This window comes from Coturnix japonica, chromosome 13 (genome assembly GCF_001577835.2).
Source record: "Coturnix japonica isolate 7356 chromosome 13, Coturnix japonica 2.1, whole genome shotgun sequence".
Taxonomy (NCBI): domain Eukaryota; kingdom Metazoa; phylum Chordata; class Aves; order Galliformes; family Phasianidae; genus Coturnix; species Coturnix japonica.
The window spans coordinates 13,013,016-13,035,017 of NC_029528.1; the positions used below are offsets into that span (position 1 = coordinate 13,013,016).

The following is a 22,002-nucleotide window of genomic DNA, read 5'->3' on the forward strand; positions in this document are numbered from 1 at the left end:
ATTGATTCAGTATGTGAGGAAATCCATGCGTGTGAAGAAACGGCTGGGGAGAAGGTACAGGGATGTGATAAAAATACACCTATTTGAGATCTGGGCTTTGTAAGGGGGACTGAGGACAGCCCAGGAGCCGTGTTGTACAACGGGATTGTGGTAGGTGAAATAGACACTCTTGCAAACAACAACAGTGACCCTATTTGACTGTATGAATGTCCAAGCTCTAAGGGATTTTATCTGTACTTGTTCCAAGATGTGTAGCATCGTGTGTTGTCCCAACCTGCAGCAGCATTTCTTATTTTGGATTAGTCATTTCCTGTGGTGTTTCCTGCCATAAAATGTAGATTTAGCATTATTTTAAGCATCCAAATCCTTCACTCATAGGTGTCTAATCCAGCCCGGGCTGCTCAGATACCTTTTTTTCAATGGAGGATCACACAGAGAAGCAGCAGCAGCCACAGAGTTTGAGCTGGTTTAGCCCAGGTTGTGTAGCAGATTTAAGGGCAATAATTCTTCATGCATCCACGTCCCATCATCCACCTCCTCACCTGCACTGCCCAACCTACTGCGTGTGGGCAGGGAGTTTGGCAGCTGATGGATGCTCCTTTGGAGGTCACTGAGAACTCATTGTAGATTAACAGCATCTCTAGGCAGGCTAGTCTAGTCCGGGGTTTGGTTCTGTTGGTTTTTCTTCTTTCCTACAGACGACAGAGTTCTCTTTCCCAAACACCTTGTCCAAATGTACTCCTTGCTCCAGCAAAGAGGTGAATCCAACCAGCAAAGCTCTGGCTCTCCTGAGGATTGGGCCCGTCGTCCATTAGGAGTACAGCAGGTGGGTCACTGATTAGCAGCGCAGGAGCTCTGCCTTTCACCCCAGAATTAGCAGCAATAAGATGTGATGGTTTTATCTTCCCAAGATGGACAAAAGAGCAAACCGTAATGGAGGGCTGTCCTTTTAAATACTTTTACTTTTCAAGGTCATTGTGAAGCTTTTATCAATCAGAAAGCTAAATTCCTACCAAAAAGCATCTATAATGAACCGAGCATATCTCAAACCTTATCCCTTCAGCTGAATGCAAATTACCTAGGAAGGTACATTGCCTGAGTTCAGCATCCCCAAGAACATTTAGGAAGTAAGTACAGAAGCTGCTGTTGTGGGGTTGCCATCTATCAATTCCTTGTCTTTTTTTCCCCCTTCTCCTCTGAAATTGATTTATTAATTGTAGCATCTGAATGATCTATTTAAAATAAATAAACCATTTACGCCATTTCAAAGGTATTTTGTGATATTCAGCTGATATTAAAATAGCACCAGCCTTATGTGCTTTTTCAGCAAGTGACCTAATTAGTTAATAAAGTAATTGAATATTAAAAAGGATGTTGCAAGTGATTAAAATTTAAGAGCCTTCAGAACATTATTAAAGCTATAAATCATACATCACTGTTTTAATTTGCATAGCTACAGAATTACTAATGGTCCCACATGCATAAGCTACTTGGCAATTAGTCTTTTAACAAACTGTTGGTAATACTGAAATTACCAAAATCTTTCCCCCATTTCTGCCTTGCAAACAAACCCGGGATGAGGGAATGTTAAGGGTTAAGTTCCTAAAGGGCAGGAAACTGGCTTCCTTCACAGGTCTCTGCAGCAGCCTCTGTTCACCTTGTTGTCTCTCACCCATCTGGTTGGATGACCACGATCCCACCACAGCCCAGTGAGGTGTTAAGAGCTGAGGAAGGAGGTCAGGGTCTGCAGCCTCTTGCAGTATCTCCCTGTCAGCCCACAGCACTCCCTGAAAGCCCTTATCGTATATAGCAGCTCTTTGTTTATTAGTTTACACTGCAAAATAGACACGAGGCTGAGGATGGCTCTCAGCAAGTGCTTCACGCTAATGCTGATGTTTACTGTATCTCAAGAGGTTGGAGATGGTACAAGCTGCTTTTTAAGGGTCTGTGTTTTTAATTAAGACAGCGAGCTGAAGAGCGGGTGGCTTCAGAGCATCCTGGCCTAGGGAGGAACAACAAGAACACAGCTGCTTCTAAAATAAACTAATTATTACCTGCTATCTTACAGGTATAAAGCTGTCACTGCCCGATGGAGGTGGTTTAGCAAACATGCAGACATCAGTGCAACATAAACACCAAGCTGGGGTGCAACGGGGTGCTGAAGAAGGCTGCGGTTTGTGCCCATTTGCACTATTAGGCTGAATTTAGAGTCTCTAATCTGCTCTTTCCGCCCATTGCAGCGCGATGTCCTGTTTGCCATCCTCCCTGCTGCTACATCAGTTCGATAGCATCAGATTTTCCACTCAGAGCCCCATATCCTTTTCCTGATCAGCATGTCTGCCTGTTTCACTGCCACGCTGATGTGACAAACTCCTTGAGCTTGAGCTGGTCCCCAGCAGGGCAGACAGGGGCTGGTTCCTTTCTTCAAGCCTCTGCTGCAGCTCTGTGTGATCTCACCACGACAGCAGCCACAGGCCCAAAGAATATTATTTCAGTGTTTTCCATACTACATCACTTCCACGTGAACTGCCCAAAGATGTGGTGGGCTCTCCTTACCCACAGATATTCAAACCCCATGAGGATGCTTACCTGAGTACCACACTGCAGGAACCTGCTTATAGGATGAGGGGGCTGGACTGGGGGAGCTCCAGAGGTCCCTTCTGACCACTGTATTTTGCAATATAGGATTCCAGCCTGTAAATCAGCACAGAATCGTTAAAGGATTGTGTTCCAACTCCTCTGCACTGAACAGTGACACCCACAGCTCCATCAGCGCTCAGAGCCCCTCCAGCCTGACCCTGGCTGTCTGCAGGGATGGGGCATCACCACCTCTCCGTGCATCCTGTGCCGCTGCCTCACCACCCTTCTTGTAAATCCAATCTAAATCTCAGCGCTCAGAGCGATCCCAGCCCCTTCCCATCCTCCCACCCCCCGGGATCGTGGCGGCCTCAGGATTCCCCTTCCCCTGCTGCCACCTCGCGGCTACAGCGGGTGGGGAGAGGCGGGCAGCAACAGCACCCTGCAGCACCAGCGCCCTACAGCAACAGCAACAGAGTTTGGGCTTTAATAGCTAAAAGCAATAGAACGATGTAAAAAGCTCCAGTTTTCCATGGCACCAAACAACAACTCGTGTCCTTTGCACTTGTCAATTACCCAGAGCTGTAAGCTAAAAGAGCAAGCAAGAATCCACTCTGACTGCAAGGACATCAGAGAGTTATCAGACACACAGCACAAAGGGTGCGCTCTCAATATAAAGCTACACTGTAAAATGCAAATGAAAGTCAATGGGTGCAGACCTCTGTGAATTTGCTGTCTGTTCCTTCTCATTACATGCATCTCCCTTCTGCCACCCGTAGCTTTAAACTGCATCTCTAGAAGACAGGGATGGCGACGTTAACTTGGGGTGAGTCCACTTTTGAACAGCTGCTACATCTCAGATCATGGGACTGGAGCAGCACTTGCAATTGGAACTTATGGCTCCCACATCCACGTTCCTGTCCTAACCACTGTCATGAGCACACAGAGCACAGAAAGGAAGCTTTGAAGTCAACTTTTCCATGGATATTATTTATTGCAGTGTAGTCTTATGCACTTTTAAATATAAACATTTATATCTGGAAAGCAGAATATTGCAAATTTGGTATTATTCAATACGTCCATAGCAGCATCGGCTTCCTAAGAAACAAAATAGGAAGACAGAGAAGGAATTACAAACAAGTTACAGCCTTATTTCTCAGTTTGACCCAAAGATGGTGCAGTGTGAAACAGACATCGAAATCACCAATCTGACCTTAAAGACACAAGTAATTCCAGAACTGAAGTGCATCGTTACACCTGATGCCTGGCACACTTCCCATGTACCGAGACACAAGGCTAACAGTCGAGTGCCTGAAGAGGGCAGATGATCCATGTATCTGCATTCCCTGACACGTTGTAGTTTTAATAACAATACTTAGCACTCGTGTAGCGCTTGCTGCTCCCCTGGATAGTGGTGAGACAGGCAAGGACTGCTCTTAGATGGATGACAGCAGTGGAGCATACAGGAAAGTGACGTGCCAAGGCCATTCAGTGAGTGAGTGGCAGTAGAGAGGCTGGAATTTGTCAGCATCTGACTTCCAACCCCGTATGGGTCTGGCAGGTCGTGCTGCCCCTTTGTGTTCCACAGGGGAAGCTTTATAACTGACTAATTGGTTAGCAAGTCCCAGTCCATGCAGCTGTACTGGATGCATGCACCGTTTGGAAAGAGGTCAATACAACTGCTCCTCTCATAATGCCCGTTTTAGTGTTAAAGAAACGGAGCGCTTCTCTCACTTTCTCATCTCGGGATGATCTGTCAGGCAGAAGGTACAATGACACAGCTGCACTCTGCTCTGAAGCAGCACAAATCAGAAGCAATCGCTAAAGGAGCAGCAGCAGCTTTCATTTCTTGCCTGAGAGAGAGAACGCGGATCTTTTGAGAGGCAAAAAAGATGGATATGTTTTTACACAAACTGATCAAACTACTTTTCACTCTAAACAAATACAAGACTGACTGAAAGTCTCAGGTGTACTAATTTCCTTCAGCTAAGTCATCCGAGTGTACACTGTGAAGGTAGCAGCTAATAAAACAGTCACCCAGGAACATCAGAAGCCATTTGCCTTCCCTGACAGGCCTTCACTTCTCCCAGCTAAGAGCAGGAGCACTTACAGTGACATCTGAAAGGACGTGTAAACATGAGACGAGCCAGCTCTGATATTCCCCCGCTGCTGCAGTCCTTCCTTCTGCACCCCCATAAAGATAACAAGGAGCACCAAACTAACAAGGAGCACCAAACCTCCCGCCAGCCCTGCCTGTTTATGCCCACCTCCCATCAAGCATGGAAATGCTGGGAGAACCAGCTTTGAAATAACTACCTCTGTATGAAGATTGTCTTCCTGCACTACAAGGGAAGGATCTTTTATCCCCTCTTCTTCCTATGCTGGCTTCGTGCATTTCCATTTGTGCATCTTCATAGTATCCTTCAGAAAAAAAGGCTTTTGGTTTGTAATACCTTAACCACAATAATATGACCTTCAGTCTCTGTTATCAGTCAGCATCACTTAATTTCATACATCCTGTCATCCCTTCATTTTTAAATAGCATTTCTAGTAAGCATTAGCAAGGCAATGGGCAAGCCAGACTAATCAGGTGAGAGACTAAAAGCCTACAAGCTCCTTTCTAACACTGGCCTTATCTGTTCCGTTACCACCCCCACATTTATCAAGTGTTTGATATAAATGAAGCACCTGAGTAAAAGTTTCCTAAGGAAAAACAGTAGCCGTAAGTACAGGTTAACAGTGCGGTGTTCAGCCTGGTTCTCACTGCTTCCCTCACTTCCCAACAGCATATAAAGTATTTGTGCTGCGGAGCCATGAAAATCCCACTCAGAAAAGGATTTCGGAATTATATCAAAATTCAAAAGAAAAACAAACCACCAACAAATCAGCCCTTCTTAAAGTTACCACCAGACTTCATTCCCTACTGAACTATGCTGAGCAGGAGATCGGAATGGAAGAGGCTGTATTTAAGAAGCAGCTTGGAAATAATGAGAAGTGGGTAAGAATTAGGAAACAGAGGAAGAACCACCACACAAACCATTACAGCTGAAGTGTAAGAGAAATTTAATCAAGTTCAGGGATAAGAAAGCAATGAGAAAAGAGGAAGAACAGTTCAATAATGAGGTAGAGGGGGAAAAAAATAACATGGTATAGTTCTTAACCAGGTTTGTGGCCTGAGGTGATGACTGTGGAAGAACAGGTCGGCTATATAAAAATCAAGGCACCAACGCAAGTGTGAGCACCGGAATTTGTCAGGGAATCTAGAAACAGAAATGACCAGATGTGAAACAACAAACACTTGTAAGATTGCAAGAAAAACCTTTTATGAAAGGAAACACTGAGATTTGCTGTAGAAAGTGATGGAGTGTCTGTCAGTGGCACAAAAGCTGAACAAACACTCAAGGCAGATGTATCTTATTTAATGCATAAGAAAGGATGAAATAGGCAGACAAAGAGAAATATGGATATGAGGTTAGAAAGATAATCCACAAGAATTGAATGGGGTATCGACACGTAGGCCTGAGTGGAGATATAACAAATACCCTTTGGTCAACTATGAGAGAAAAGGGAGAGGTGTCAAACCAGCAGCCTTTGGCATTCATGAATGGAAGAGGCAGAGACGGCCCATGCAGCTGAAATAAACTAGTTAGAAACTGGAGGAGAGAGAAACACAACTGAAAACAAAATGAAGAAAAACAGTAATTTGTAATGAAAGTTGCTGAGACGTCAGGAGCAGAAAGAAGTTCCTTGTTTCTAGCTCCATATGCAAATCATTTGTGAGGATTCTGTTCAGCTGGCAAGTACAAGGAAAGGCAACCAGGAAAGGTTCAGAAAGAGCCACCAGGGGTAAGGAGATCAATGTTCTGAAACTGGAGTTAGAAAGGAACATCCTGGGGAGAGAAACTGCTGAAAGGAGAAGGAAACTGCACGTGAGGGAATAGCCAACCACATCAACACCAACAACAGCACAACAGGAGGTGGGAACAATACAATACTTCTTAATCTGAGGTACTTTTGTCCCAGTCCGAACTCTGATTTGCTTCTCAGTGGCTGCGCTGATCATCCAACCCCACCTCATCTGAAATGCTGACATAAAAGGTTCAGGCTCCCCCAGAGGCGTAAAGCTGCTCTGCATGTCCAGGAGCTCCTGCTAAATAACTTTTCACCCAAGCACCAGACATACCCCTAACGACAAGCAATATGCTGCATTTGGTGTAATAGAAATCCATCATTCAAGAGGACACTCGCTCAGCCTGAGGACTTGTGACCTCTGTACGCAATACAAGACCTGTTATAAAGCACTAGAAAGCTGCTTTATCTGTTGTCCTGGCAGTTTCACATCTTCACACCACAGCTGCTGGGATCAGAAGGTATTTGGTATGAAAACTGAAACAGTAGCGTGAAATCCAGCATCCTCTGCCATCCAGAAGAACAGACTAAGTAATTTAACAGCATTATTTACCTCAAACTTTTGTACATAGCTCTCGGGAAGCAGTTTATATACACAGAAGCCCGGCCTGATCTGTCATGAGCCGAGTTTAACTTTTACACAGATAGGGAAGAGCCATGACAATTTCTGCTCCATGAGAACAGCTGGAGACAGAGCACCTCTAGTTTCAACAGAGGGAACTTAAAGGCGCTTAGATACAGCATGAAGTGCTCAGCACGAACACTTCTATCTGAGAAGGAAAAGCACAACTTTGCAGATATTGCTATTGCAACGGGAAGCAAATGAAAGAGAGAAGTACAGTTTTCCATATGCATCCACAGCATTTAGAGATGGGTCCTCCAAACGTGGAGGTCCCTCCATCAGCTCTATGAGCTGCTTGCTGGTGATGCATGGCGAAAGCACAGCACTACAAATAGAAGCATCAGCTTTGACACTGAAAACAGATTAAATCCTCACAATCATTAACAGGAGAAGAACAGTCTTCAACTGAGAGGTTTTCCATCCCACAGAGCATTACATTCTCTACCAACCTTCCTGACTTAGCTGTTCACTTTTTAAGCAGTGGGCTCTGTGCTCGTCTCCCTCATCTCACAGAGTAAAACTGTGCTGCTGACCTCACCCTGTGGCCCCCAGCAGAGACTGAAGGAAGCTGCTTTGGCAGTAAGCTCAGGATACTCCTATTAGAATTACTTCCCTTCCCTTGTTATGGCAGTGGGAAACCTGTCACAGTACCATACTCACAAGAATGCTAAATAGTAATGAGGGCTACCACAGCAAGTCATGCTATCAAATAAATACACTGACGAAGGCTCAGCCAAGTCAATGAGCTAAATGGACAAGCAAGACGTTCTCTCCTCGAATAAAAATCTGGTTTATGTGACGTGTGAACACCTGTTGATAATCCACTTTGGGCCTCCTTTTTCTCCGTGCCTGGCTCCTCGTGCGGGTACCACCAGCAGTGGCACCCACTGTGTGAGCAGTCCCGCTGCCCACATCAGCTTCACCTCTGACAGCTGAATGCAAACTGTCTCCTGGCACCTTCTTTTCTCCACCTCTGCCCAAGCGTTTCTGCTTCTCACGTTCATCTTCTTCTCTCCCTCGTCCTGATCCAACTTTCCATCCAGGTGTTTGAGAGTCACTTGTCAGGGCTAGCTCCCCTGATACAGTCTTTGAGTCAGCTCCCTTCTTCACAGAGGCATCCTGAAGCTTGAGTCTGTCAAACAGCTGTAAAGGAACATTTCTGTATGTGACCACTCATAAAACAAGGAAAGCCTTTTGTTCTGCACTTCTGTATGGTATTTCAGTACACGGTCCCAAAACAGTTCTCATAATATTCAATGAATGAAGAATCTTTACCAGAAATAAATACTATGGCACCATGCTTTGTTGCCAAGATCAAGATGAGACATAAGGTAAATAGGACTCCTGTAAATGCATAAGCATATTTACACAGTAATCAAGGAATGCGGGGAGCAATACTGACTTGCAGAGGCATTTAACTACAGTCAGGTACAACAGAAAGCTACTACGTTGCTCTGTTAACTCACTTGTAACCTAACTTCAGCTCACTACAGTGAGAAATGAGAAACTCAAGACATTAGAATGGCAGAGGTTACCTACCCGGGTTAGTGAGAGCTGAGGTTCTGCATAGAAAGCTTTGCCCAGTACTGGCTTCCTGTACGTCTCATCCACATCTGTCAGGGCCTGGAAGAACATTAAAGACACAGAAAGTACAAAATCAAAAGAAGACACAGAGACTCCAGGCCAGCTTTGTCTCACAGCGTTATGAAATGATGTTCTAATTGAGAGAAAATCTACCCTAGGAACAAGATGTGCTTTGGAGATGGCTTTGCATCATCTGAGTTCTACCAAGGTATAAAAGTACCAGCAAAGCCCAGCGCTCATCCTGCATTACTTACAAAATCTTTCTGAGCTCTGCTTGCAAAATCCTTCTGGTTTTTCCTACCTATTTCCAAGCTTTTCAAAGCCCTGGGCTCACAAATTTGTAATGGTTCCTTTCACAGCCACCATCATCTAAGAGGGACGCGTAGTAGAACAGAGGGGGAGGCTTTTTCAGTGACACACAAAAACAACTTATCAGCAAAAGACATCAGAGGGATCTTCACAAGCTCCTGGTATTCCTCATATCCCACCTTCCTGGGTTCTTATATAAAACCTTTCAGGTTCCTGGGTACTCTCAGCATCCCTCCATCCCCACATAAAACCTATCCAGGGGGTCAGCCAGACACACCAACCCAACACCACGCACCACTGAGGCTGAAACCCAGCACTCAGTGACAAAGCATGCAAGATTCAGGGACCACAACATCACATCAGACTTCTATAAACACCATTTGCTTAAACCTGTTGCAAATATCAAGTTTTCAGTGTCGCAGCTGTAAATGAAGGGCTCGAAATGCGAATTACCATATTCCAGAACTTGTCAAATGCAACCAAGAAGCCGGTGCAGACCCCGCGGAGCCCCTTGAAGGTGCGGATGTGGACGTTGATTTTTACCCCATCTCGGACACAGCGGTGGAGCTCCCCCAGCGGGCTGCCTTCATGCACTGAAACAAAGAGAACAACGTTGGTCTTCAACAGAACACACTCATAATATGTGTATGGGGAAATCATTATCAACCTGGCTTTGATGTGAGGTCAAGCAGAGCCTTCCTTCAACCCAAGAGACAATGAACCATGCTCTAAAACACAGGTGACACCCTCGCTATATCAGAGCTTTTAACCACACGGTGTATTTTCACAGAATCACACAGAATCACAGAATGACCCGGGTTGGAAGGGACCTCAAGGATCATGTAGTTCCAATCCCCCTGCCTGGCAGGGCCACCAAACATACACCTTTACTAGATCAGGTTGCCCAGGGCCCTGTCCAACCTGGTCTTGAACACCCCCAAGGACGGGGCATCCACAACCTCCCTGGGCAGCCTGTTCCAGGGCCTAACCACTCTCCTAGTAAAGAACTTCCCCCTAACATCCAACCTAAATCTTCCCTCTTTTAACTTAAAACCATTTCCCCGTGTCCTGCTATTATCAGCCCTTTCCAAGAGTTTACTCCCCTCCTGGGAGTAAGTTCCCTTCAGGTATTGAAAGGCTGCAATGAGGTCACCCCGCAACCTTCTCTTCTCCAGGCTGAACAAACCCAACTCCCTCAGCCTGTCCTCATAGGGGAGGTGCTCCAGCCCCCTGATCATCTTCATTTTCCAACCAAACCCCAAGAACTCGCAGGATCCTTTTAGTTCTTTGAGAGCGCAGCTTCAAACTCCTGTGTTTCCTTTCCAGAGGACCCTCACAAAGAACCAAGTGCTGTCTCATCTGACATGCATGAATATAAAACAATGCAGACGTGAGCTGTTTGCTGGGCCATCTCTACATCGCACACCAACCCTGCAGCCCCGCACATCCCATCCCCATCGCTCATTACTTACAAGGCATCCTGGTGAGGACGTTTCTCGGTGCCCTCCTTCGCCGTGCCGTGCCTCTGCCCGCCTCATCCTGCTCGCTGCCCGCATTCACCATGAGGCTGCGGAGCCGCTGGATGCGCTCGGGGTCTGCGGCAGGAGGAGCCCGGCGAGCGCTGCGACCCACGGAGGCACCGCGGCGGATGGAGGAACCACGGCGACCGCGAGGGCGGAGCAGGCCGCGCTGGAAGCTCTCGTACTCGGCGAGGTTGTTAAAGCAGGGAGCGGAGGGGAAGGGGAGCGGGGTGTGAGCGGAGTACAGCGCCAGCAGAGGGTCGAAGCGGCTGGAGCTCACGTCCAACCGGCTGGGGCTGGGGGAGCGCTCGGCTCCGGGCCCCAGCCGAAGGGATGGCCGCTGCTCCGCGCTGCCCGCAGCCCCTTCGTCCTCCTCCATGCCGGGATGCGGCACCGACCGCCCATAGGGAGCGCTGCAGCTCCGTATGCAGAGCACAGCGGGGAGGGGCAGCGCATAGAGCCGCCCACGGGCGGGCAGCGAGCAGCAAGACTGTGCAGAGCCAGATCTGGAGCGGTTCCTCTATAGGCAGTGTCTAAAATCAGGTACCAGGCAGGAACTTGGTACATCGGACTGAAGCAAATCATCTTTGTGATTTTAAAAGTACATCAAAAAACTCACAGCTTTGTTACTCTCAGACTATTTGAAGCCTTCACTCGTTATTACTAAAAGTCACAGCAATGAGAAAGTCCAAATGATAAATACAACAGGAAGGAATAACTGGGTTTTTAATATATTAAGAAGTATAAAAATCCTGTACAGTTGATAAAAGCATTTAAATCAGTCACAGGGATCTGGTGTGGTACTTCATTTCTGCTCTGCAAGGATCAGACATTAGTAAGTTGAAGAGTTTTCCCACTAATGTCACAAGGGCCTTGAAATTTAATACTAAACAACACTTATTTATTCTGATCTGAACTGAAAGAAAAATATAAGGATGTTTTCCTCTGCTTTTAACTATTCAATATGCAAGTTTTTCTGTTGTTCAGTTCAGTAAAACATCCCGTGATTTACATGCTATAGAAATACATTTCTATACACTCTTCCTGTATGTATGTACAAGCATCAGTCAACTTATGACGAGTTCTTAACATTTTAGATATAGTACGACTTAAGGCTTTCCACGTGGATCTATCTTTGTATGTCAGACAACGTAGCAGTGTCTCATTTCCAGGCAACTTCACAGTGCTAAAAGCAACGTAAATGTTGAAGACCTTTCACAACCTGCCCATGACAATCCATACTTTCCCAGCTGCCAACAACTCAGAACAGAGCAAAACGAACCACCAGTGACACTCATCAGAGATATCAGCTGTCCTCAGCCAGAATCTCGGGATATTCCTCCCAAAACTGTTCTCCAATAATGTCACAGTGCAGGGGAACAACTTTAGTCCTAGTCCGGGTCACTTCGACTTCCTTTTCCTCTGATTCCTTTGGCAGTTTGATTTTCTTGGTCATTACCTCGTTCACCTGAAAATACAGTCGATACATTAGCTGATGTATAAGATTTCAGAGGGGATTCACAAATGGACAAGAATAAAAGCTATAGTAAAAGCGACCATCAACCCTACAGCGTACTATATGATTTGAACATAGAAACTTAGAAGTCTGTTTTGCTTGACAACTGACACGTGAATGGGTGAAACTGCACATCATTATGTAGCTTGAGGAAGTTACCTCCAACTCCATGTAACTGATTGCTTGAATAAAGCACAATATTTAACCCAGAACTACTTGAAATAAATGGGAAACCTCAAAATGTCCAAAATCAGTAAGGAAAAATAATGCATAAGGATCAAGTGAAATATATTCCCAGGTGAGAGCCTCTACTTGTTCTATTTGCTTAAAATGAAGTAAGAGAAAACTAAATGGAACAACCAGCAACAAAACATAAAGAAAACAACCAACAAACAACAAGACCATGAAGAAAATGGTAATAAAGTTTTTACCTTCTGCCATATTAAGACAGTTCCTTTCCTATACATCAAAGGCTCGTTGTTGTAGTTGATGTTGAACTCAGAAAATAAAATTTCATTCTTATCTCCAGCCAAAGTTCCCTACAAGAAAATGAAAACAACTGGTACTCTTATGGAAAAGGACAGAAACAAACCAATAAGGTCACAAACAAACTGAATCTGCAGAAGATGGGTAAATATAGGAAGCAATAATGGCACTTAAAGAGGTTTTTCATCTTTAAACTACAAGGTGTAATTGCTTTTCCCCAGCAGAGGAGTTGTTTTCAACTGCCAAATGGGGATATTAAAAACAGAGAGAAGGCAAGGCACAATTTAGCAGACCAGATGATTGTCTTTGTACCTAGAACATAACTTTGAGACACTCTTACCTGGAGTCTGTCCTGTGCTTGCACTGGTGTCAAACCACTCCGCTGTACAAGCATCCAAAACACCGTGTTATAAAGGTTATTAATATGGCCTATGGGAAAAAAAAGAAGAAAAAAAGTATTTACCAAAATGACTGAATACTCAAAAAAATAGACAGCAACTTAATTCCCAGTATCATAACAAAAACCTTCTAAGAATAAATAATATCATTTGGCAGAGAAGATACATTCATTTTTAAATGCACTGCAAATTGTTAATAACTGGAAGACAGATTAATTTTACATCTGAAAACAAAGAGCAGAGGGAGAAGGAGTTTTTGTATGACCTTATCTCAGTTTGAACAAGGGCTGCATGTGAATGGAGACCTAGAAATGAAATTGACAAGTTCCACATACAAACACAACAGCAATAAAGACATTTCTATTCAGAGAGGATGAGAACTCAACTGCACAAGACCCCATTTTCTAGTAATGCTTACAATCTGCTTGTCTCCAGCTGAGATAGTCCTTTAAGTTTTGGTTGCTGGGATACAGCACAATTCGTCCATCAAATCCAGGTGGGTACAGAAGTTGTTGGTCCTTAAAGTAATCCTTCCAATAGAAAACGTAACTCGAGGCAAACTGGGAGACCACGTGAGTCATGAACTTACTTGGAAACACAAAACAAAGGGAAAAGAAAGGCAGACATCAATACGACTATATGCACCTATAACCACGATGTATCAATAGGAATAATTCTGGTGGGCAGCATTATTTCTTATGTAACGGTCCAACAGTTCAGCAATGGCATAATCTTTTATAAATCAAATACATGAGTTTGGAAAGCAAAACACTTTGTTAAAGGAAGCCCTGTTTTACCAGAACTACCTAGAGCTCCATATAACTGAATGCTATGGAAACACTGCTTGCAGAGTTCACATTAAGAACTAGAATTAGGTATACTGTGTATCTCCAAATACAGCCCACCTTGTAGCCTCTGTGTTCAGATAAAGGCAAACCTGAAGATGAGGGCTGAGGCACAGGTTTAGAGACAGGTATTAGTTCACTTTCATACCAAAGCAGGTGTTACCTCGCTCTTCTTTTAAACCATTTACTCTTCTTTTTGAAAACAAAGCTGTATTCATCGCTCTGTCCATAAGCAATAGCAATATCCTCCAACTCCTGCATCACGGTCTGGGCACATCTGGTCATCAGATGAAGAGCGCGGTCATCATTGGGCTTTTTGAACTCGTGTTGCTCAGCAAACCTGCAAAGCAAAAGAGATAGAATAAGAATCCTGTATAAGGCAGCTCAGAGAAGTGAATGGGTTCATTTGCATTGTGTTTAGCTTTTAAAATATTTACAATATCCAGCCAATACTAACAGAGAATTCCTTGCAGGTATGAAAAATGGTAACAAAAACCTGGTTTTACATAAGAGCTGATCCTAAAGTAATGCCTCCTATGTTGGTCCATGATCAGACCTCACCCCATACCATACCATATCATACCATACCATACCATACCCATACCATACCACCCCACACCATACCATACTACCCCATACCATACCATGCCATACCAGGCCATACCATACCATAGCATACCACCCCATACCACACCACCCCATCCCATCCCATACTGTAGCATACCATACCGTACCATATCACCCCATACCATACCCATACAATACCATACCACCCCATACCATAGCATACCACCCCATACCACACCATAGCATACCACAGCACACCATACCACCCCATACCATATCCATACACCATCCCATCCCATATCATATCCATACACCATCCCATCCCATATCATACCACACCATACCATACCATCCCACCCCATACCATCCCATCCCACCCCATAACATCCCATACCATAGCATAGCATACCACCCTATACCATACCCATACCACACCATCCCATACCACCCCATACCACATCATACCATCCCATACCACACCATACCATCCCATACCACACCATACCACCCCATACCACACCATACCATCCCATACCACACCATACCATCCCATACCACAGCACCCCATACCATCCCACACCATAGCATACCCATCCCATCCCCATCCCATACCACCCCATCCCATACCACTCCATACCATCCCATACCACCCCATCTCATCCCATACCACACCATAGCACAGCATACCATACCATACCACTCCACCCCATCCCATCCCATCCCATCTCATCCCACTCCAAGCCCCCCACCCATTGGCTGCCCACCCATTTCACCTGTGGAAATTGCGGCCGTCCAGCCGTACCACAATCCAGCAGTTGGGCAGACAAGTGTCGTCCGTCTCAAAATCCCTCACATATTCGAACTTGCTTTTCGCCATAGAGACCCGACCTCGCACACACCCCACCCCGGCTCCCACAGAGACACCAACAGCCGCCCTTAAACAACACAGCATGGCCGGAGCGGAGGCGGAAATACAGCATGGAGGGCGAGGCATTGAGCCTTTCTAGACGCTTGGGAGGACTCCCTCTATGGAACCCGGCTGCTGGTCTCCATGCGACCGCATTGTTTGGTGGTGGGAGGAGCCCAACGGAGCGTTGAAGCTGCTCTCGTAGGTGACGGCGGCGCGAGGGCGCTGCGAGCGTTGGGGACCAACCGCAGGAGGCAAACGGCAGTGGCGTCATGGAGCGGGGCGGGGGCGGCGGCTATGGAGGGGGTTCTGAGCTCCATGTCTGCTCACAGGGTCCCTCAGGCGGTGAGGAGGATCAGGAGAAGAGAGTTAAAGCTAAAGAGGTCCAGCAGCTGGATGGAGGCTGCACCGCCTGTCCTGATGGCAGCAAGGAAGAAGGAGGGGAGCTCAGGTGTTCCCCAGTTGGATGGGGGGGGAAAGAGAAGGCGATCTGTGTAAAAGAGGATGGAGAAAAATGTGGCGGAGAAGAGCAGGAAGATGTGGTGGTGGTGGAGATCAGGGGCGGCGTGAAGGAGCCATGTGCAGGAGTGAAGGTGGATGTGGATGAGGACGGTGCTGCAGGAAGGGCCTCGTGTGGACCCGCACACATCAGCAGTGATGGCGGCATGGCACAGCCCAAAGAAGGGCTGGGGGTCCTCCCTGAAGACCTGAAGATCCCCCTGGTGCTTCGGCCTTTGCCTCCTGGTGCCCGTATACAAGTGCAAGGCCCTTTGCTGCCAAAGCTGATCCAGGTGTCTAAGGGACCTGTGAGCCAAGTGCCTCTTAAAATGCAATCCCTGCTGGAGCCGTCTGTAAAAATTGAAACTAAAAACGTGCCCCTCACTGTACTGCCCTCCGATTCAGGTATTATGTTAAGAAGCCAAGTAGTCAGGGTTGTGGTAAGGTACACACAGCCGACGGGTTATAGGGAGGAGAGCAAAGGCAGCATTAGAGAACCATCTGGATACACTGTGTCTAATTCAGGGTGATGTGTGAGCTACAGGAGCACAGAGTTCTCTATTGGTTTATTGGGATCAGTACAGTTTGTTTGCTCTCTGCCTCTACTGAACCCCTTTATAATTGGAATCACACTGAATTTTGATTGCAGGTTGCAGTTTAGATGTCTGCTTGACTTTAAAATGGAGCATTCATACACCTCCCAGGACATGTTAAGCAATAAACTTTTTGTAGTACCTGGGTTAGAAGCTTGCTTGTTCTGGAAAGAAAAAGGCTTTTCAAATGTATAGGTTTTAGGCTTTTAAAATGCATGACTTAAAACGAAGTTCTAAAGATAAGGAAACCTCCCTTTATTGATAATATGGAACAGTTCACCTCTAAGCCTTTTGCTGAGGGATCAGCTGTGAGGGATCTGGCTGTTCATGATGTCACCAGTTCAATCCAAATGCAGTCTGTGTTTACAGAGATGTAAAGCTGGGTGTCATGTAACAGTCAGTTGGTAAAACAGATTCCTCCAGCAAATGAATGCTCATATCTGAGGGGAAAAACCCATCTAAGAACCCCAGCACAGCAGCAGCCTCAGCAGAGAATCCAGAGACTGCACAGTAGAGGGACCAAAGTGCTATACCAGTGTTATCATTAGGGCTTTTGGATACATAGTTCTGTGGGAGATGACAGACTTGCAGTGATATGGTCTATGCCATACTGAGTTCAACTTATAAACAAGCTACAGGAAATGGTCTAGTCGAGTGAAATCCAAACTGTCTCAGCAGTCACGTGTGTTTCATATTTTTAAGAAGAGAATAAACAACAAAAGCCATGCACGATTCCTTTATACAGTGGTTCGGTTAGTAGAGCCTTGATTAGATTTCTAGGAATTACTGTCTGCACGTGCGATGAATTTTGTGTATTCTGAAGCTCTAGTGATTCTGAAAAGCCTTTTGGTGTAATCTGTGCTTCCATGTATTGCCTGGAAGATGATCTTTCTGCACTTTGTTGCACAGGTATGCCAGATACTCCATTCAGCAAGGACAAAACTGGCCATGTAAAGCGTCCGATGAATGCGTTCATGGTGTGGGCTAGGATTCACCGACCTGCCCTGGCTAAAGCCAACCCCAATGCCAATAATGCAGAAATCAGTGTTCAGCTGGGGTTGGAGTGGAGCAAACTGACTGAAGAGCAGAAACAGCCCTATTACGATGAAGCTCGGAAAATAAAACAAAGGCACAGAGAGGAATTTCCTGGTAAACACGTATTTATTGATTTACCTCAATGTTCTAATAGTGCACAATTTACAGGAGGAAAAAACCAAAAAACCACAAAAAGGATTTATTTCATTAGAACACATAGAAGAGTTAGAAAACATGGCACAAATTTCAAGCACTCAGTCCTTCTATCAGCCTTCCAGTGCATGTGAAAACATATTATTAAGCATCCAAAAATTATATGCATCCTTTACTGCCTCTTAATTGTGTTCCTACATTCTCAGACCACCACAGCTCTTCTGGTTGTTGTGAACATCACTCCAAAACCCTTAACAAGTCTGTTTATCCACTAACAAGTCTGTTTATCCACTAACAAGTCTGTTTATCCACAACGCTGCAGTTCAGTTAATAGGATACTAACAAAACAGAGCATAAGTTCTTCCTGAAAGCTGTTATCAGGTGTCACAATCCTTTGTGATGCCATAATCCTTCTAACTCACAATGGCTAGACCAGGCTTGACTGGTCATGAAAGCAGTGCATGCTCTCTCTCTCTCCTGGGCTGCTTAGTGTAAGTTCACAGTTTATTTAAAGTCTGCTAGTGTTTAGTTAATGGTATATGTCAGAGGCAAACATACTTTTTATTGCCAAAATCTATATGGGATTCCTATTGGATCGTATTTTCCATTGTCTCTCGTAGCCTGCAGATACATAAGAAGTTTAAGGGGTTGAAGAAGAAATCAGAAAAGACCCAGATTTTTAATATAGTCATGATTTTCTTCATGACTGGGAAGCCCACAATACAGTGTCATGTTCTCCTAAACATGCTTTGTGTAGCTGTGCCATGTCACTCCCTACCCTTCTGTATTTCTTTGTCTAACAGTTACAGTTCAGTAACGCAAACACAATGTCCAAATGTGTCCATTTTCTTTCCGTCTCTGATAAAACACCCCATTTACTGCCTCACTGACAGAAATGCAGTTTTGCCATTGGAGCATTTTGAGAACTCTTTGACTTTTTTTCTTATTTTTTCTTAAGGTATTTCAGAATTGAAGTTGCCATAGGTTATAAAGAGAAAGAGAGAGAGAGAGAGAAATTAACAGAGGGACCATTCTATAAATGATGTATCTACATTTTTTTCATCTCTTACAGGTTGGGTTTATCAGCCACGACCAGGCAAGAGGAAGCGTTATCCACTGGCTGTCTCTGCTGTATTTTCCAGCACCACCCAGAATATCATCACTACAAATCCAGTTGCTGTTTATCCCTTTCCATCGCCTGCATTCCCTGCTGCCATGCACAATATTCAGAAAAATATTGGACATCCAGTCTGTGAGTTGCAGTAGTGAATGGTTTTAAAAATCAGGAATTTACCTATTATAGCAGCTGTAATACATCCACTAGTGTAGATATATTTAACAAATGATTTCTCAGTCTGCCTGGACACTGTTATTTCTTTCAGTTCTCCTCTGCATTGAACCTCTGCCTCCTAGTCTCTACCTACTGCTTCCTCACACATAGCTGCTCTTTAATTTTGTCCCCCTCTTCATCCTCCACAGATGCTCCTATTGTCTTTGTAGTTCCTGGTACCTCCTGGGTCTCTCTGGTTGTCTGTTACTCAACACTTGCCTCCTGAAGAGCTATAATAATTTCATTTCCCTGTTCTGTCTCCCTCACCCATATCTTTCCACACCAGATCTCACTGCACTCAGCATTCAAACCTGCTCTATTAAGCCTGGAAAAGTTTATTAGCTTATTACCTCCACTCCAATGTTAGTGCTCTTTGCTAGCAGAGCACCACTATTCTAGGGCTCAGCAACTTATGCTGCACACAAGGAGGCAGAATTGTCTGCAGTGCTCCCTTGTTTTTTGTCTTGTTTTGTTTTGTTGAAGGAAGGTTAAGATTATGGACTCCAAAACCATGTCAGACACACATAGGCCAGTTGGCACGTGACTGTGAGTTGCAGGGAAGCAATGCTATAATGTGTTTTGGAGGAAATGGTTCTGGCTTCAGATGTGGTTTGCTATGTCATTATTTATGAAATCTCCTTGTGTCTGATAAATAATTGCTTTCTTTCCTAAAGGTGAAGCTCCTTCTGCCACCCGGCTGCCAGCTTCCTCTATTCAGCGTCCAACTCCAATTAATCTTTTCCGACCTGCTTCTGCAAGCACCACTCCAGTGGCAGTTCCAACTCCAACCCTGCCTCTGCGCCCTATAATTGCATCACAGCACTTTGCTGATCCTACTCAGAGGGAAGCTCGTGATGTATCTCCTGGATCCTATTGCTTTCTGAAGAGATCAACACCAGTTGTTGTTGATCTCTCCAGTAGAAGCTCAAGCACCTCAACAAACGCTAGTGACAGATTTTCTGTCCCTAATAGCGAATTCCCAAAGGAGTACTCAGGGATTTCTCCTTATCCTAGAGGTGTACTTCTTCCCCAGGTTACCCCACTTCCTCATTCGCATCTCTGTGAGAGTCCTCCCATTGGGCAAGCAGCCAGTCTGTATGGAGTACCTCCTCAGTTTTCATTTTATCACCCCTACTTCGTTCCTGGACCTCACTATTTCCCTTCAAGGTAATGCAACCCTTCATTTCAATATCATTTAGATTAAGTGCTAAAAGGCTTTAACTTTCAGAAAGCAGGTAGCACGTTCAATTCTTGAGACAAGAACACAGTGCCAGAAAGGAAAGGTGCTCTTCCCATGGCTTCTGTGTGGTGGGACCTGCTCGAGGCTACTTGTTATATATGCAGTTATTGAAGGCTCTATGGTACGATTTTAGTAACTGGCACTTCTAAACCCACAGTAAATAGAAGTATCCTTTCTGCTTTGTGCACCTCAGTGCAATTAGATGCACTACATCCGATCTCTACGGAAAAGTATTAGGTAAATATATTTTCCAAATGACCAGATGCCATTAAGAAGGTGTGTGAGGTGTCTCCCAGCTACTTACTGTGATTGTAGCTGTCCAATATTTCTGAAATCTGGTCCTGTGGGAAATGCCTTCAGAATTATTACATCAGCAGTAATTACTAGTTCACCCTCTGCAGCCTCTGGGTAGTTAATCAGAGAAGATCATCTAATCAAAGTATTTACAGTCTAACACATGTAATATCCTATAAGTATTTGTTTCTTATACTGTTCTCAGTATGTACATTAACATACTGTAATCTTTATTCTGTTTTATCCATTACATTAATTAGTAATTTAAAACAATGGGGTTTTGATTGTTTTTAATGTCATGTCTGTATCTACTATGAAGGGATGCATATGCAATCCTTGCTGATACAGAGTTTGTGTATGACTCTTCTTATGAAACCAGTGTTTAAATTAGACATGGTTCTAACATACTTTATTTCATCTAAACTAACTTAGACTAACATTCTGATTCTCTTTGTTGGATGGAAGTCCAGGCTATCCATGTTTCTGAAGGACTACTATCAATCTCTTTCATTGCAGCACGTGCCCATTCAGCCGTCCCCCGTTTGGCTGTGGGAATTTCTCCAGCTCAGTGCCTGAATGCCTTGGCTTCTATGGAGATGGCTACCAAAAGCAGGAGATGAAGTTTTCACCTCTGGACAGAGATTGCTCTTTCAGGGGACACCCAGGGGGAATCCTACGTGAAGACTCTCGTGTCTTCACACACCTCGAAGAAGTGACCTCTCAAAGCAGCCACAGTGAGGAGGGTTACATAAGCCCCATATCACAACTAGATGCTGGAGCACTTGAGAATGATTTGCCAGCCACCCCACCTTCTCCTTCCAGCATCCAGCTAGTCAATGTGACTGACAGTGAGGACGAAGAAGAAAAGAAGGTGTTGCAAGAGCTGTAATTTTTTAAACCAATTGATAATCCAAGAAATTGTTATAGAAGAGGAAATAAACATTTTCCTCGCTACCATCTTCAGAGAATGTGTTCACTGGGAAACTCATGTAGCCTGAGCAGCCTGTGCATGTCAGTTTCAGGACTCCGATGAACAGTTTATGTTCTGAGAGGTCACATACAGGTCTGGGAATGTCTGAAAGCTTTCTGAAGTTTCACCTGGTGCATCAGGGCATTGCTTGGACTCTGGCTTACGAAAGCGTTTACACAGGAACTCAAAACATTTGACAGTGTATTTTCCGGAGGAGAGATAGATTTAAGCACATCTCTTTATTGCTCCTCTGAATTAGAATCCTGCCTTTTATTGTTTACAGATGTTTTAATAGCATTTTCCATATTTTTTTAGGTGTTACTTTAGGAATTTTAGCAAGAATTCTAGCTGCAGTAAAATATTCCGAGGCCTGGAAAGTGAAGCCAAGAATGGTTCTGCAGTGCTTTATATTGTTACTTTGATGAGACTGTTTTAAGTTCAATTTGGTTAATTTTCACTGTCCTGTGCATTTGTAGTACAAACATACAATGCACTGACAGTGTAGATCAGTTTGAGTAATATCTTAGTCTGTAACCAGTTCCATTAATGAAAACGGATTGCCTAGAAGATAGGTGGATGTGTGGTAGAACCTAGTGAGAGGAAAATGGATGGGATCAAGCCCTGTGACTTACATTAGTGGACTGTGATT

At 44.7% G+C, this 22,002-nt stretch overlaps 3 protein-coding genes across 4 annotated transcripts; 1 reads left to right on the forward strand and 2 right to left on the reverse strand.

The window, feature by feature from the left end:
* Positions 1 to 3,551: 3,551 nt before the first annotated feature.
* LSM11 (LSM11, U7 small nuclear RNA associated) lies at positions 3,552 to 10,946 on the reverse strand. Its single transcript, XM_015876201.2, has 4 exons — positions 10,474 to 10,946; positions 9,455 to 9,594; positions 8,648 to 8,731; positions 3,552 to 8,251 (listed from the first exon to the last, which is right to left on the reverse strand). The coding sequence occupies exons 1-4, from the start codon at positions 10,898 to 10,900 to the stop codon at positions 7,847 to 7,849; spliced, it is 1,056 nt and encodes a 351-aa protein (XP_015731687.1). The 5' UTR covers positions 10,901 to 10,946; the 3' UTR covers positions 3,552 to 7,846.
* A 275-nt stretch (positions 10,947 to 11,221) lies between these two features.
* THG1L (tRNA-histidine guanylyltransferase 1 like) lies at positions 11,222 to 15,354 on the reverse strand. 2 transcript variants are annotated; one of them, XM_015876202.2, is made up of 6 exons: positions 15,107 to 15,354; positions 13,930 to 14,106; positions 13,340 to 13,509; positions 12,864 to 12,952; positions 12,469 to 12,576; positions 11,229 to 11,989 (listed from the first exon to the last, which is right to left on the reverse strand). In XM_015876202.2, exons 1-6 carry the CDS (start codon positions 15,325 to 15,327, stop codon positions 11,828 to 11,830), a joined length of 927 nt encoding a protein of 308 aa, XP_015731688.1. In that variant the 5' UTR covers positions 15,328 to 15,354; the 3' UTR covers positions 11,229 to 11,827. The 2 variants fall into 2 exon arrangements, with proteins under 2 accessions (XP_015731690.1, XP_015731688.1); XM_015876204.1 differs by lacking the exon at positions 15,107 to 15,354 and having other exon boundaries at positions 11,222 to 11,989; positions 13,340 to 13,419; positions 13,935 to 13,996.
* A 137-nt stretch (positions 15,355 to 15,491) lies between these two features.
* On the forward strand, positions 15,492 to 21,342 carry SOX30 (SRY-box transcription factor 30). The gene is made up of 5 exons (XM_015876200.2): positions 15,492 to 16,143; positions 17,241 to 17,480; positions 18,592 to 18,771; positions 19,524 to 20,016; positions 20,900 to 21,342. Exons 1-5 carry the CDS (start codon positions 15,513 to 15,515, stop codon positions 21,270 to 21,272), a joined length of 1,917 nt encoding a protein of 638 aa, XP_015731686.1. The 5' UTR covers positions 15,492 to 15,512; the 3' UTR covers positions 21,273 to 21,342.
* The last annotated feature ends 660 nt before the right edge of the window (positions 21,343 to 22,002 follow it).